Genomic DNA, 17,652 nt, shown 5'->3' with positions numbered 1-17,652 from the left:
CCGTATCAAAAAATGTAGAGTACAAAATTTTCTACAAAAAAGGATCCTAGGTATTTAATTTTAATCTCGAAATTTTCACCTTAAAATCGGTTTATAATCAAAAAATATTTTGAATCGCGAATAACTCGAAAACTATGGGGAATTAGAAAAAAACTGCCGTATCAAAAAATGTAGATGACAAAATTCTCTACAGAAAAGTATCCCAGGTATTTGATCCTAACCTCGAAATTTTCACCTTAAAATCGGTTTATACACTCAAAAATATTTTGAATCGCGAATAACTCGAAAACTATGGGGAATTAGAAAAAAACTGCCGTATCAAAAAATGTAGAGTACAAAATTTTCTACAAAAAAGGATCCTAGGTATTTAATTTTAATCTCGAAATTTTCACCTTAAAATCGGTTTATACACTCAAAAATATTTTGAATCGCGAATAACTCGAAATGAGTACGCACATTTTTGTAAAAGAGAAACTTTTAAGTCTGTGACTATTGAAATAATAATTAACCGAAAGTTGATTTTTTGCATGTTACGTTTTTCTTCAAACATTTTGATTATTCCTTTGTTAACTTATTGCGGTACAGTAGTCACTTCTGATTTATTTATTTTAATATTGGAGTTATTTATATATACTGAAGCCGGATACGACTTCCTGAGGAAGAGTCTCCAGACGGGGTTACAAAAATAAGAATTTTTTCATCTTTAAGCATTATTAAGGTCGCTTAAACAACGTGCAATTCAATATTTCTTGATCAAAAGCATGCGCAGATGAAACACACTACATGGACGTACGTAATCATCCCTAAAAAATTCATAGTATATAATGTAGAGAATATACTAACATATAAGTTCTGACTATGCAGCTTTAAATGCTTATAACTCAGAAACGAAGGGCCGTATGAGAAAAATTTTTCGTCGTCATCTACTCACTCCCGAACTTTTTGCATCAAGTGCCGGAACACCCTGCATATATAAAATGTTCAATGATTCTATTCCCAGAAAAACGATACAACCGACAACAGTGTAAATACCACGATATAACATCAACTGTATTGCGTTTTATACTTGTAGATCACTCTGTATATACTTATATATATATATATATATATATATATATATATATATATATATATATATATATATAATATACAAAATAATATTTAAAAAATTCAATGATGGAAGCTCGATATAGCGACCTGAAATATAAAAATGTACAAATAGTCAAATTTGAACTTTCGCCATTGCAGCGCTGGCCTCTAATAATGAATTGGTTTTTTTGTCAAAGGCCGCGTTCGAGATTCAACGTACCTAATCAGCGATATTCGGTGGCCATGGATACCGCTTCGACTTCGTTAGTTTTTTTTGATCGAGATGAAATTTTTTAATTGTTAACACAAATATACCAAAAGTTGAACTATTGCAAATGTCAATCTCAAACACGGCAAACAGCGTTGCCAGTTCTCGATACATAAATAATCGGCTTCCGTCCTACGTTATTATTCGTTTCGAGAAAAATCTTTCGGTTTTAATACGTCGATGATATACCTACATATTTCAATTATACTATCGAGCTATTAACCCAGCAACAATTATTTCTACGCTTGTATGCACAAACAAATTGTTGATTGTTTACGAGTTGCGCATTACAAAAAAAATAAACTACGCGGCGTTGCCGGTGTGTTATTTAGGCGTTACGTCGATAATACGATACGTATTTTGATAAATTATGTGTATGTAAATGTATCAATTTGATTTTTGTTACTTTTTTTTTTTAAGTATGAATATAGAATAAAAGGCATTGCCTCGATGACGTGTCAAATTACGTTATATGATGAGACATCGACTACGTTCTTAATGTATGATTCACACAATTATAATATGTTGAATTTTCTTAATAAATTGTAAGTAATGTAGAAAATATTTCGTTTTCGGTTGGCGAATAAAACAAACAAAACTTTTGTTGGCAGATTTTCCACTTGATGGTGTTTAAATTTTTAAAAATAGACCAGTCAGTGAAACTTTGATAATTGCAGAAGACGTATTGGATCAGTTTATTTCGTTAATGTCAAGTGGAAAATTTGAACGTATCATTTAATAATAAATGACTAATTTGACAGATATATATCATAACTTTCTTTGTATCTCGTTCTAATACTAGGGTTGGAAATAGCTTGTTGGTTTTCCAAATATTCTCCAAAACGTCTGATTTGAACGCATCAACCGCTTCTTCAGTTGTTGAAAAACGTTGACCTCTGTTGACCCTTGAGCGATATCGAACGCCAACAAATCTTTTCTACATCCAAATGTTCATTGCAATATTGAATTTATGCGAATGAAATTAAAGCCCAAGTATGTCTCAATCTCACGCTTGTTTATCAACACACGTCGAAATCATCGCACGAAAATGTTCAATTCTAAACAAGGCGTTTTTAAAATGTCAAAATTTATGTTGACAATGTCAAATTTGACATATTCACAACAATGTTGTCATACCTCGAAATTTTGGTAGTAATCCTCGTATTATAACACAAATTTCAAATACAAAATCAAAATTTTTGTTAGGAATCTTTGAAAATACACAATATTTAACATTAAGTAAAAAAAAAAGTTCAGATATTTACCACCATATCTAGTATTAAAACGAAACCGTGACTCAAAATTAGATGAATGGTTCTTTCTAAAAATAACACTGACTCACTGAAAACTGAAAATATTTGTAGCCGACTAACTCCAAAAAGTTGATCTAAACATTTTATCTGAAATGCATGTCGTCGAACTTGGGTATACCTACTTTTAAATTATTTGGTAACCGAATTTCAAAGAACTATACAGGGCGTTCTTCTTCCTTGACGAGAACATTTCATAATTGTCTAGTAAATGAAGTAAATCATAAAGTTACGCGATATGACAACAATGTAAACCATTTTATCACTGAAAACGTGCTATTTAGAACAAGCATGACTTCAAATTTTATATAACAATATGCTAAAATACAAGGTTTATGTTAATTGTTTATTTATTCAAAGTTAACATTATATTATATATATATAAAAAAAAAACCTAATTTTAATCTTATAGTTGAATATAATAAGAGGCACTAATTTGTCCATAACAAATGTGGTAAAAAGGTGAAAAATATCCGGGTTTTATAGCGGTCGAAAGATGAAATATTCTCGTTTTCTATCTTTTTCAATATTTTCCAAAACGTTCTATTAAATATTTCTCCCCTTTTATGATAATTGCGTACGTCTCTGACAAAACATCCGGTGTCTACATGACACCCTTCATATCGACTTTCAGTCAAAATTTATTTACCTGTTCGGGAAGCCCGAGATACGGCAACATCGCACACCGATTATCTACTACCAGCTGGTAGACTTTTCAACGTATCGTTAGAAATATGTATAAGTTTTATTATTCAATTTTCAACTGTTCACGTTATTACTAGTCTCACGTACACGACTTTTTAAACAGTTATCGATTTTTATTAATAGAATCATTTATTTTTAGATATGCGTGGAATATAATTTCCATATCAACCATTAAGAATCTACACTCTCTTATTTGATAAACAACAATTTTAAAACCAAATTCTATCCTAATATCTACTACGAAATTGAAGAGCTACGGCAACAATGTATTTTTTATTATAACAAGGTAATCATTAATAATAAACATCGTATTTTAAACTGACATTAATATTTGTTTGCTAATTTGGTTAGACATATTTGTTGGTAAGATCCGATTTAACTTTCTAATGATAAAAAAAAATAAAGTTTCATGAATTATATACTAACTAACTTCAGTAAAATCGAGCATTAGAGAAACTATGTCTAATTTAACATCTGTTGTATATATAAATTTCTTTTTGTGAAAAGTGTTTGATTTCAATACGTATAGATGGAACCGTAATCGTCTGTCAAACTTTATACGAATTAACATTTTTTTTTTTTTTTCGAAAATATATGAATGAATGATAAATATTTGCAATAATTAGACTCACCAATAAACAGAAGACTGCCATGTCAACGAGATCACTACACAATTACAGCACATTTGACACAATTTTAATGCGAAACAACATTCAACGTACCGACGACAATAATGATTTTCTCTCTCTCTCTCTCTTTCTCTCGATAAAATCAAAATGAACGGATCTCGACCATCTCCGAAGACGGACATTTAGAGATAATTTTCTGACGGATTAAATCAATGCAATGCACAGCCTACTACCAAATAGCTAGAATAAGTCGGTTCCGAAGAGAGGGACGACATTTTTAGAACGGCTAATAAAGCTACTTCATCGTAGTCGGCGAGAGCAAGAATTTTGTGTATTATGTGTTTTCTTGTGTTTTGTGTTGTGTGTACACTCGACGACCATTGAGTTCAGGTACACAAGACACATAATAGAATGCTAAATAATGTAGGTTATCGACCCTAACGCCGCTATGCCGATAGGTATGTACTACGTACACTTTGCACAGCGAAACGAGGGCCGGCCATTTTTTTCGAAAGTCGTGAAATCTCTTATAGCTCTATGAACTGTTGACGATAGGTATTAGGTTTTTCGAATTTACTTCAATATTTTTTCGTCCCGCTTACTTACAAATGGTACAATACAACAAACACTCAACCAACCCTTTATAAAAATGGATCATACGGAGAGTAATAGAGAACATTTAGTTATAGGCAATAATTACTAATTACTAAATTACTAATAGTAATTTTCTTTAAAACTAATGATTCTTTTGTAAATTTATAAGAGAGCTTGATACAAATAGAATTAATAAACTTTGAAGTAACTTGATAGGTCATTTCGAGTAACGTGATTTGAGACGTCCACCATATTGTCGTGGTGGATGAACGAAGACTTTATTTCATTTGTATATATAGAATTGATTATTTCGAACGCCTTTTTCATTTAAATAGATATTTATGGTAAAAAAAACATGAAAATAAAACACCAATATAACTATAACTTCAATGTAAATAACGTTATATTTGTCCCAGAAGACAATATGGCGGCTGGTTGTGACGTCATTCCAAAATGAACTATTGTATTATAAAATATATGAAGGCCGATGTTTCTAGAAAAATAAATTTCAGAATTCAACAACAGTCAGAAAGATGAACGCTTCTATAATTAGTTGGTAATATTTCATAATATTCTACGAGGGTTAAATCAAATGTTATGACAACTATTTACTTCTTGAATATACCATGTCGATCGAAAAATTTGACACATACGTGCGGATAATAAACAGATCATTAATTGAGGTAACACACCTTTATTTGGGGTTTCTTACACTTCAAAAAAAAAATTGTAGCAGAATCTGCACGTCCTCTGCTACGCCCAGCATCATCCAGTATTCATTGAGGATACAATCGAGAGATCTTTGGTTACAGTTTCCCAGAAGTATCTTTGCTTGTCTCAGTCCTTGTAGATTGTTCTAGACGACGTCATCTGCGAGTGTTCTGCACTTAAACAAGCGCTATTTAAATACTTACAAGCCTCACAGTTTGCCTATTGTCATCAAAGAAATCCGATCGATTTCTCGAAGGATATTTGGCTTTTGCTAACCACCGGGCCCAACAAAGAAAACACAAAAATCTTGTCATACAGTAAAAAGTCACAGGACGTCGTACTACACTGGTGAACTACTCATTGGGTTCACTGACCTAGCTCGGTAATGTCATAGACTTTTATAACCCGTTTACATATTAACCATACTTGTGTCTCAACCCTCGTAAAAGTACATTATGTTCTCAACATTCTAGAATTGTTTAATGACCTATTTCATAAAGAATTTCAAACGTTTTTTTTTTTTTTCAATTTTTGTAAGAGTTAACGTAATTTGATGCTAGTTATATCAAATATCACGAATTCGTGTTGGTAATATTGAAAATTGATGCTCGTGATAATCAATATTTCACAAAGACTTGACTAATACTACAAATTACTTCATATTAAAGTCGCTCCGTTCTAATTTTAAGTAGATTATCAGTATATTTAAAACTATATTCACGAAAAATATTCATATTACTTTGCGTATCGTCCTCGTAAATATATTAAATGTTTTTAAACACTCCCGGTATTGTATAGACTACCATAATGGAGGAAACTTTACAAGAAAAGAGAGGGTTTGAATAGGGATATATCGATTATTCCAGATGTGTCAGATTGGACGGACACCCCGCATAACCCCTCAAGCATCTCATCCTAGTTTTCGATGTTGTCGCTGCGACCTTTTCTTCAAGTACACTCACACTCGTAGTCGTATACATACAAATGCAAATACGCATACAAACATGTAGAATTTCCGAACGAGACACGAGATTATTTTTAAAGGGATTGTACAACATCCGTACACAAATATCCTCTGTTTAGAATCGAATTGACTTAAATTTAATTTTAATATCATGATATTTCTTTTTAATTTATAGTCAGCTTCAATTCGAGATAATTATATGTTCGCTATAAATAAAAATTATTTTCGTCAATTTATTTCCAAGTGCAAAATCCAATGGAGCATCGCTCTAATTTGAAATAAACTGGATTTTTTTTTCAATATTCGAGTAATCTATTTATTAGAATCGAACTAAATCTTAAACAAATACTTGTATGACAGATACGAAGGTTTCCTGAAGATGTCAGTACTTACCAATATATTTGCGCATGTCTAATTAAAATTTTAGCCATTTTGTAAGTTTATTTTCTGTTTCACAATCGTATAAATGAGTATTTGTGAGGATTTTGCAGAGTATCGAAAAAATAAACACGGAAAAAAAGATTTTCTTTGTTAGACCAGAAATTTTTCAAACAAACCTCGTACCTCGAAATATCAAAGTCAAAAAACATACGTTGTGTGGTAACTGGGGTTGCGAACGGTTATATATAGAAAAGAAGTGGTAATTTAAAAAATAAAAAAGAAAACGCTCGTCAAAATATAGTTTTTTCAACTTCGATATGGATAAACGGCACTTAAATAACAGTAGATTATAATAATAATTAAATATACGAAATTTAGGAAAAAATTCTTTAAATTTTCAGAAAAACAGAAGAACTGACAACAACGTACATACCACCATATTATCGACTCTTTCAAATCAACGTTTATAGAAATCATTTCATTGAGACGATCGTCATATAAATGAATCCAATGCTCTGTCGATTATTAATCGATTATTAAATGATTTAGCGAAAATAACGGTAACCTTGGAAATTAAAACACACAACGAACGTACGATTTTCTTTGTCACGTGAGATCACATAGGGACTGGTTCGGAATTCTTTGTCTTACAATCTCGTTTTTTTTTTGGTACAACTGTACAACGGAATGGCCTTCATATACGTACTCTATTCAATCAGAAATATAACCTACCCAGCGCCTGCTGTTATGTGTACTAAAAGATTTCGATCAGGGGCGGTGCCGGCGCATTTACTGACTAAAATAAAAAAATAAACGACTCTATTAGAAAGAAAAAAAATTTTATAAACTTCTGTATATTTATAGAATCATCTTTGAACGAATTTGGTAAAGGTTAAAGTTGACCCGTTTGTCCTATTAATTCATTTCGTTAATTTACTATAGTAAGCCCACGATTAGCATACGCTTATTGTTAAACAGTTACATCGTTGTTGTTAAATTTACCGTTTATTCCTTAAATGTAATAAAAATTATTCAATTTCCTTGATTAAATCATTTATATGTTAAAAGTCTCTCGGTTTTCCGCTATAATAGACAATAATTATTTCTAGAAGTATCTTTTAGAGGGTACGGTTTGTATAAGGCCACAGTTTTATTCTACTTCTATAAATAAACGTCTCTTTATATGGTCATTGATAATTCTAGTTCAATTTATTCAAATAGATTTACGTATATACGAAATCCGATAATTATATTTACCCCGTATCTAATGATTACGTGTCATCCTCGTCCAAATAAATTTACGTCTACATCAAATCCGATAATTATATTTACCCTGTATATTTCGTCGCGAAAATATACACTAATATGGCAACCATGTTGTACCACCTGTTAAAATATTAGATTTTTTTTTGTTTCACGAATATTCCATATTTCAAACTAACCCCCGTATACGGCTATACAATAAAAATTATTAACGTTGTTTTCGTAAGAAATTAATATTTAGATTGCTTATAGGTATATCAATATTGATTTTTCCAGAAACGTGAAACTTTGTATTAACTCCTAGCAACAAATACGAAAGGTTTTCTATTCTATTTTTAAACACTGATAGTAATTACATTGTTCAAATCGTGAAATCGATCGTTTTTTTATGAACTGTGTGTACCGATTTAAATTTAAACGTAGATTAAATATTTTTTATAGACATCTTATAACTTTGTTCTGTTCTAAATTAAAACGTAAATACTGTCATTTTATGTACAATTACTTATTATTAATTTTACATCGGAATAACTAATACATAGTTTCAAAGAAAAAAAAACCATAACCTATGCTATATAATCGAAGTTGGGCGTCGTAAACACTAAACGGAATATGTGATCCGCCATTATCTAACCTCTCAAAACTACTATACTATATTAAATAGAAGCGGGAGTTTAAAATAGAGGTAGTGCGTCAAATTAAATGCGTCTCTTAACGGTAGCGCACAACGTCTGTGTCTAGTCGTGTAAAATCAATGAGAAACATGAGAGTAGGTCAACAAGCCTATAGGCGTCGGGAACACGTGTTTCTGGCGTTTAACATTAAACGTTTTATACGAAAAAAAAACATATGTGTTACTAAGCCTACCTGGTAGCCGAAGTTGTAGCAATACCGCTGTACCAGGAGAGCCTGGAGGAGCCCTTCCATAGCGCTCGAACTTGCTATCACCGCACATGTCTACATATCCACCACACTAGCACTGCACTGCACCGAGACAGACCTTGCAATGCCATTCATCGAGGCCATTGGCTGGCAACACTGCCTTTAGCTATCAGCTGGCGCCGCGCTCATTTACCGTCGCGTTAACGCGCATGACATCGACGTTTCGGATTCGGCCAGACTTTGGTTTATTTTTCATATAAATAACGGCGGCGTTGTCGCTTCCTCATCATTCCATATAAATCGAAGAAAATTCATTTATTAATTGAATTCGAAATCCTGTATTGTGGTTTTCTTCACGGTTAACGTTTTCGTTTGATGACCTCAATATATTTTCTCTTTGATTATTCAATTTTTTTATATTATATTTATCGTTTGAGTTACGAAGGGCGTTGCCATTAGCAACGACAACGAAAGTGTGAAAATATACTTAGTGAAATTGGTCTATAAAAAATTCTATTGCAGGGTGAATAATTGACGATACGATTCCGGTTAATGTTTTATTTTTAAATTTTTTATGATTTCTTATAGTATTCAAAATGCTTATTTGAACGTTTTGAAGCGACGTATCAAATATTTCCCGTGAAAGCGCCTTTAGAATCCATTTTCTTGATGAGATAATTATTCCATTCACCCAAAACAAATGTCTGAGTATTAAATATGGCGTTTTTTTAATTTATAAAACATCGTGAATCGACCGTAAAACACCTGTTTGAGGGAAAATTATTTCTTTACCTTTTATATAATCAATTAGAACGTAAATTATGTAATTTATATTGTAAATTACTAATAAGTAGTATTGTATATTATTATATAATTATTTCGAATATAATAACAATGCTTTCTTACCCATAATATCATCTTACGATGTAAATATCCGGAGTTTTTAACGGAAAAAAATATATTAAAATATGTCGTTATACACAAACGCGATATATTTAATACCTACACAAATATAAACATTCAAGTTTTGTGATAAAACTAGTTAAACGACTATTATAACACTATCATATTCACATACTATAAGTTAAAAAAAAAACCTACATGAATCTGATGTAGTCCCGATAATAACATTGAAATATTCTCGGAGATACGGCAACGCCGCGATGGTCTCCGCCTAATCGGTGAGTAGATAGGAATGCCGTGTTTTCCTCGTCGACTCGTTGGTATTTCATTCTACGTGTAGCAGGCGTTGCGTTAGCATCGTTTCGCGCGTGTATCTACAGTTTCGCGGTTATATATCGTCATTAATTCGCGACCTCTTTAGATAACCTAAGAGTCCATTGACCGTAGACACGACCATGGTGAATAAAAGATTATAAAAAAGAATAAGGCAACGTTCACTTTCTTCAACTGTTCGGTTCAGGACGAACCTCTAACGCGGCGTACAACGATCAACTCTTAACTAATCTGTCCAATCGCAAAAGTGCTTTCGACCTAAAAAAAAAAACCGGAACCGGAGGCGATATGTGGATTGTTTTCGAATTGTGCGCGTTTATTTGTATCGAATGATGATGCTCGATTGAAATATGGCGATTGGATAATATATTTAGTGTTTAGTGATATTCTGTATGCATGCTAAAAATTATAGTGAATTTGGAAATACGATAATATCGGTGTAATTTGTGTGTGTCAAAAATAAATAAAATTACCACGTAAAAGGGTTAGTTTTTATTTAAACCATATTATAATTTCATTACCTAGATTTTGTTAAGTTATTACTATAATAAAATTTCATAGAAAACGCTGTAGTAGAAAATAACCACGAAATTGATTTTAAAATGTGAATTTTTGTTCAAAATATTTGAAATAATTCAATTTTTTTAATACATAATTGTATTATATTCAAAAATACGTACCAGAAAATTATACAATAGATCTCACAATAGCAAATGTGGCAAAAAAAATGTTGTACATGAAATTTTCACAAAACCTCCACGTAAGCTTCATTCAACATAATTAATATATTCAAGAATTCTTTGAAATGAAACAAAAAAAACATGGCGATTGATAGATAAGACTGAAGTGAAAGTATACATAGAATTTAGAACAAATTGAAACGAAGATAACCAAATAGTTCGTTTGTTTCTCAATAGATCGAGTTGTAAAATGTACCAGTAATTTGCATTGTTTTCATCGTATAAGGTTTGTTTAGATAATCGAAATCAAGATGGCGATTACTTTTGTAATTTATATTCTGTTGACACTATTATTTCAATTTATAATTAAAAAAAATGTTAAATTCGTTAAATATACTGAGGTATAGATAGAAAATATCAATTATCACATGATTATGTCCCCTTTAAAGGTTTCGCAGATTATTCAATAATAATATTTGTATGGATGTAGCTATTCCACTGTTTTGACTTTTTCATAGACTTCTTTTTCGCTTGGGATGATACATATTTACTATATTTTCGTAAAATATAACTTTTTGTGTCATTGAAACCCATATTAGAATTAAAAAAACAAGATAGACCATAAAGTAAGACGATTTGCTAAACTTTTAATTCTATAAATTTCAATTTTATTAATTTCAAACGACATTGAAAAACAAAAGTGACTTTTTTCGATGTAAGTAACATTTTTCGTATTGAAAACGTTTATTTATGTTATATGCTTATTATCTACACCATTTGTTTCAATTTAATTCGTTATTTTTCTTCTTTTTATTCGGTTTTTGCTTACTACTCGATCGCTCCAACCTTTTCTATTTTCCGCTTGATTTTTTGTAGACATTTTTTTCTTCTTTTCTCTTCTTCTCTCTCCATCACAATTCACTGCTGACAATGTGGCCTTGTCATTTTTATTATTTTAAGGTCTATGTTCGTCTGACAGTTTTATACGTCATGTACTTTTCTGAGAATTTTTTTCTCGTATTAACATTCTTATTTTTCATCATCGTTGTCCACGTTTCTGATGCTACTGGTCTTACAATAGATTTTGTCTGCACCCATCTTGGGCACAGTTTTATCATGTCGAAAGTTTCAGTTAATATGCGATGTATTGCACTTTTTGAAATGCCTAGATCGTCCATTTTTAGTCGACGATCATCTAGTAGATTTTATTCAACATTTCTGGAGTCGTCGTCTCATTTGGTCGACCACTGCGTTGCTGGTCGTCGCAGATCGTCCAGTCTCGTTTAAACTTTGCTGTCCAATATTTTACTGTTGATAAACAAGAAGCAGTCTTCACCCAGAGTACCGCCATCTCTAAGACACGCCAGGTACTTCTGGGATCATTTCTGTATTTAGTGATTCAACGTATTAGTGTCTTATTTCATATATCTAACACATTTGCCACAACTAGTTTTTCTTAACTTTTCTCCGCGATATTTATTTGTAGTTTCTTCTTCTATCGTTTTTAATCTCATTATTTTCTTCTGGTAATTGTTTAAAACAACTTACCGATCTGTCCAGTTTGCATTTTGTGTCTCCTTTATTGTCTTTACGATTCCTTTTGAGATTCCGTTTTGTTTTTCAGTTCATTTATAATTGTGTATACTTTTTGTTCCGTAGGAGTTTCTTCTTCTATCGTTTTAATTCCCATTTTCTTCGTAGTTACGTTCTTGATTTCTATTATTCTATTCTTTTCTTTCTTGGTTTTTATTTTCTGTAGCTGTTCTGAATCTTTCTTCATTCCTCTTCGATTGATCTTTTCTCTCTTTTCTTTTTCAGTAGTATCATTTAAAACGAACATATTTTCGTCCAATCCTCGACCAGAACGTGAATATGTCGTGATAGTGAATGTTATTAATAATAAGTATGATGGAGATAAGACTGCACAATAAAAATATGCCGCAATCGAGATAAAAATAATAAAATGATATTAAAGAAAAGCGTATGAAAAATATGATTTGAATGATGTTTTCAATGATTGGTAAGTCAACTGGTTTTTGCCAAGTACAGTCACGTAAGCGGGGTCGACGTAAATGCTAAAAATAATGATATTTGTAGAAAATTTTCCGCGTCAGTACTTAGGAATTTTTGACGCGTCAACGAGACCGATTCAAACTACCAAATCGATTAGTCAATTAGCCAACAGATAAATATTTGTCTTGAAATATTATAAATAGATGGAAATGATGTTGATTGCCGTTATCTTATCGAATACTGTTGGAATCTGATTTTATGTTTCACAGCTTTACAAAAACAAATTTTTTTTTTTCGTTGTCCCGAATTTATTCACAAAAGTACTAAATCTGCTCTTATTTTATCGAGTTTTAGCATTTACGAGGGTTGCTATCCAAGTTTTGATATAGACAAATATTTTTTTGTATGAGTTTGGACCAATTCTTGAAGCATTTTTCCCATTCTGACTGAGGTACCTCCGAAACGTGTGATTTGAACGCATCAACCGCTTCTTCAGGAGTAGAAAAACGTTGACCTCGCAACTTATTATTGATCTACGGGAATAAGAAGAAATCATTGGGTGCCAAACAAGGACTGAACGTCGGATGACCCAAAAATTCGATGATTTGTCTTCCGAGATGGATTTCCCTGATATTTTCGAACAATTTTGGCAAACAAATGCTGTTATAACATTCAGAATTGACCGTTCTGCATTGCTCTAATGGAACGATTGCGGAAAAAACCACCATTTGCTTAGAAGTCCATCGTGCGCAAACAACTTTTGCTTGAAAGACCCATACAACAATCGATTGGTGTTTGTTTTCGGGTTCATATGAATCGATCCATGATTCGTCGCCTGTCACGATTTTACAGACGTCTTGTGACGCGCCGCGATTAAATCGACCCGAACTATTTTTGAACGATTACCGAATCCAACGCAAATAATTTTGAAATCCAAAATTTCATGCAATATTGAATGTATACGAACGGAACTAATAACAAAGTATTCTTCAATTTTACGATAAGTCACGTGACAATGCAATATCAGTTTACGCCCAGTATCGATCTCGTCTGGCGCAATCCTGTAGCTAAGTGTGAAGATGATTGGATTAGGAAAACCGGCGAAGAACGGTGACTCGTGAAGTTGCTTTATCACCAAAAGTCGAAGCGACTTTATCAACACACGTCGAAATTTATAGAAAATCATCGAAAACAAATTTTGCATTTTTGGACCAAGAAAATTATTTCAAGTATCTTCAAACAACGTTCTGGGTACTTTCACCATTAGTGGTGCTCTATCTCAAAACTTAAGTAGTAACTTTTGTATATTTTGATCATTCTAATATTACTAAAATTCATTTTTTCTTCTTGATTGGGTTTCTGCATGAGGTAATTATACAAAAGATCAACAAATGTAAGCATTTTTATATTTTAATTCGAATTTCGCGCTAGAAAGGGAATTTTTGAGAGGTTAGGTTGGTAACACCGATCGAGACTTGGATCAGACAGATGTAAACACAATAAAAATAAAGATCATTTTGAGAAAGTTTTTTTTGAATTTATTCTGGCCATTCAAGAAAGAAATTTATACAAAATATGTTCAAATCACAGTCCGTCATAAGTGAGAGAAGCAAAAAGAGATAGGAAAACAAGGGAAGGAACACCTAGGAGTAGCAAAAAGTGGAAAAATGAACATGGTAACTAAAATCCCGATACTATGAGTCTGGAAAATACATAAACAGCTCTAGAAAAGAAGATTAGGCTTTTGAGCACTTTCTGGGCGTATAGAAAGATCACGTGATCCCCAATTTCAAATTCCTTACCTTCCCGAACTACTGAGACACGTGAACTTGGTACATACTCTCCCAATTTCAGATTCGTCGCCTTCCAGAACTGCCGAGACACGTAAACTTGGTACATACTCTCCCAATTTCAGATTCGTCGCCTTCCAGAACTGCCGAGACACGTAAATTTTGTACATACTCTCCCAATTTCAGATTCGTCGCCTTTCAGAACTGCCGAGACACGTAAACTTGGTACATACTCTCCCAATTTCAGATTCGTCGCCTTCCAGAACTGCCGAGACACGTAAACTTGGTACATACTCTCCCAATTTCAGATTCGTCGCCTTCCAGAACTGCCGAGACACGTAAACTTGGTACATACTCTCCCAATTTCAGATTCGTCGCCTTTCAGAACTGCCGAGACACTTAAACTTGGTACGTACTTTCCTAATTTCAGATTCGTCGCCTTTCAGAACTGCTGATAGAGTAGAATTCTAAAATTCGAGAAGGCGCCTCCATTGTTTGATCTTTGATTTAATATAACTTTTTATAGCAAGAGGTTTATTTACAAGGTTTCTTTTGAATAATTTCATTTGGGATATATAAGGAATTTCTGTAGCGAAGTTTAGTTCAGTTTATAATAAATAGTCGTAGTGAACAGAACAAATTAACAAGGTAATCGAGGAATTTAAATAAATTAGTTAAGTGCTAGTGAGAAGTTAGTTAAGTGTATAGTATTTAAATAAAAAAATTAAAAACATTACAATAATAATGATTTATTTTGTTGTTTTAATGTTTATTAATGAGAACGAAAAAACAAATCATCTTGTTGGGGTGAAAAAACAAACTTAACCGTGGGGCATTCGTAAACGATAACATTAAGGATAAAGTGGAACGAAGATGAATTTGAAAAAAAAAATGAGCAATGAGAAAATAAAAATAGAAACTACTTACATCGGGGTTCGCATTATTTAAGACATTATTTTCTTTTGTTTCTTTAGGGACACTCACCTGAAACAAAACAACACCAAATAAATATCAACTTTCAAATATTTTCTTCTTTCCGAAACGTCAATTGCGTAAATCAAGTCAATTTAACCCTAAACATATGGAATTACATCTATGTTAAATTGAGGAAAAAAAAAATGAGCTGATCCGTTTTTTTTTTTCAAATAGCCCACGATTATCATCACATTTGGCAATTGGAAGGTAAGTTTACCAATGGGTCCAGGACCCATCTTTCAACAGTCATCTCGCAAGGCGGACTCGACAGAAATAGATGGAGACGCCTGACATGAGACAAGCGAAGGCCCATAGGCGCGAAATCAGACTAATGACCGGACGCTACCATCTAAGACGTAACCTGCACACCATGGACATCGGGGATGATCCGGAGTGCCGCTGGTGCATGGAGGAGGACGAAACTTCAGACTACGGACGCAGTTTGAACACCAGGACAAACCCCATAACCTGCCTAACAACATCAAAGCGACTAATCGGTTTCTCAAAGTACATCGAACTTTGGTGACATCAAGTGGGGCTATTTTTTATCTATCGGTCTTTGTAGCACTATTGGAGGATTGCTACTCAAATTATATTTATAATAAATAAGTTCTTCGTTGGTTTTGGCTCAACATTCGATTGTTGTTTTTTTATTTCGGGTTCATATTTATAGATCCATGATTCGTCTCTTTGCGGCGCTTATCAAATCATGCGATATCCAACGCGAACGAATCTATTCGACCAGATGCGGCCTTACCCATTGCGAGCCTTCCGGCGGCAGGTCTTTGCACTCGATAACCGCAAGCACAAAACGTGACAAGTCCGCGATTCGAAGTTAATAAGTGAAAATGTACGTAGATCGTAGGTAATTTTGGGTTATGGGTTACAATAACTCAAAGTTTACTTCTGTTTACACACATTTGTACTTATAAACTTCGAATCGCGGATTTGTCATTTTTTTGTACTTACGGTTATCGAAAAAAATCTCTCGATGTACGTAATGAATTTTTCAATTATGTTTTGAACGAATGAATTAGTTAACTAACTTAATTTTGATTTATCGTTATGTTATAACCTTAATAAGTAATTAAGGATCAAAATCTAAAAAAGTTTTAACCTGTGCGCCACCTCCTAAAGCCGCCACTGATTTGACAGCCAAATGTTCATGCAATATTGAATGTATACGAGTGGAACTAAGGCCTTAATCACACGATATGTCACATGACCTTGCGATGCTTTACGCACAACAGATTTTGAACGACCTTCGCGAAATTCATCGACCAGGATTGAATTCGGAAAATCAGCGAAACGCGATGGTTCGAGATAGTGCTTCATCACCAAAAGTCCGAGCGAATTGATCAATATTTACTTCTATTCTAACAGTGCTTCCAAATTTCGTATTCTAGGTTGAATTCTACCATTACTAAAAGTGATTCCCAAAGAGTCCAAATGAATCCCCACAGGTGTCTACGTGTCAGATACGTATCAGCAGGAGATACGCTGAAACTCGTTTTCTACGAGGTTTCTTTTTGGATATTTCCAAATCGAAGTTTGAAAAAGAAAGAATGACGTCTGTTGAAATATTTGTACCTCCCTAGTTTTCATTTCTTGTATAATTTATAGTCTACACCGAATAGTTAGTAATAAATAGTATTTATTCCGACGAGAAGAATCGGCAACGGTTGAAAGTTCAATATTCTCAGGCGGGTGCGGATAATCGCTGAAAGACGAGATCGTCAGTTTGAACGTTACCAACCGAACCAAAGTTTAAAAAAGAACGAAGAAAAGAAAGAGAGAGAGAGAAAGACGAAAAAAAAAAAATACGGCGTGAGTCTCGTTTGGTAGCCGTATACGATTCTCCTTATATGGATCAAGAAGCGATCTCTCGAATCGACTATCGCATACTTGAATAAATTTAGAGGTGTCTTTGCTCGACAGAAGAGTTTATACGTTTACATGCAACATAAATACAATTAAGAAGAATCTACGGGGACTCGTAAGCCAGTTAGTTCACTTTAAAATATATTCATGTTCGAATAGTATAACTCTAAAATGGGAAGCTATTAAAAGATATACAGAAATGGTAATCGAAATATACCTTAAAACAACTCATATATTAAAAACTTTGTCTCGTATTAAACTTGGATCTAAGATAATTCACC

At 32.9% G+C, this 17,652-nt stretch overlaps 1 protein-coding gene across 16 annotated transcripts in view; it reads right to left on the bottom strand.

Annotated features, from left to right (window-relative positions):
* LOC130899106 (serine/threonine-protein kinase tousled-like 2) overlaps positions 1 to 17,652 on the bottom strand; it is a 109,702-nt gene that overhangs the window by 24,582 nt on the left and 67,468 nt on the right. For 4 of the 16 annotated variants that reach the window (XM_057808858.1, XM_057808859.1, XM_057808857.1 and 1 more), the window contains one exon: positions 15,443 to 15,499. The exons of 8 other annotated variants lie outside the window; for them this stretch is intronic. In XM_057808858.1, the coding sequence (XP_057664841.1) occupies positions 15,443 to 15,499 (57 nt within the window). Of the gene's footprint in view, positions 1 to 8,781; positions 10,509 to 10,712; positions 10,736 to 15,442; positions 15,500 to 17,652 lie in introns of those variants that run through there. 4 more of the 16 variants (XM_057808875.1, XM_057808864.1, XM_057808867.1 and 1 more) reach the window with 4 other exon arrangements.

This window comes from Diorhabda carinulata, chromosome 10, assembly GCF_026250575.1.
Source record: "Diorhabda carinulata isolate Delta chromosome 10, icDioCari1.1, whole genome shotgun sequence".
NCBI lineage: Eukaryota > Metazoa > Arthropoda > Insecta > Coleoptera > Chrysomelidae > Diorhabda > Diorhabda carinulata.
This window is presented reverse-complemented; position numbering and strand designations above follow the sequence as displayed.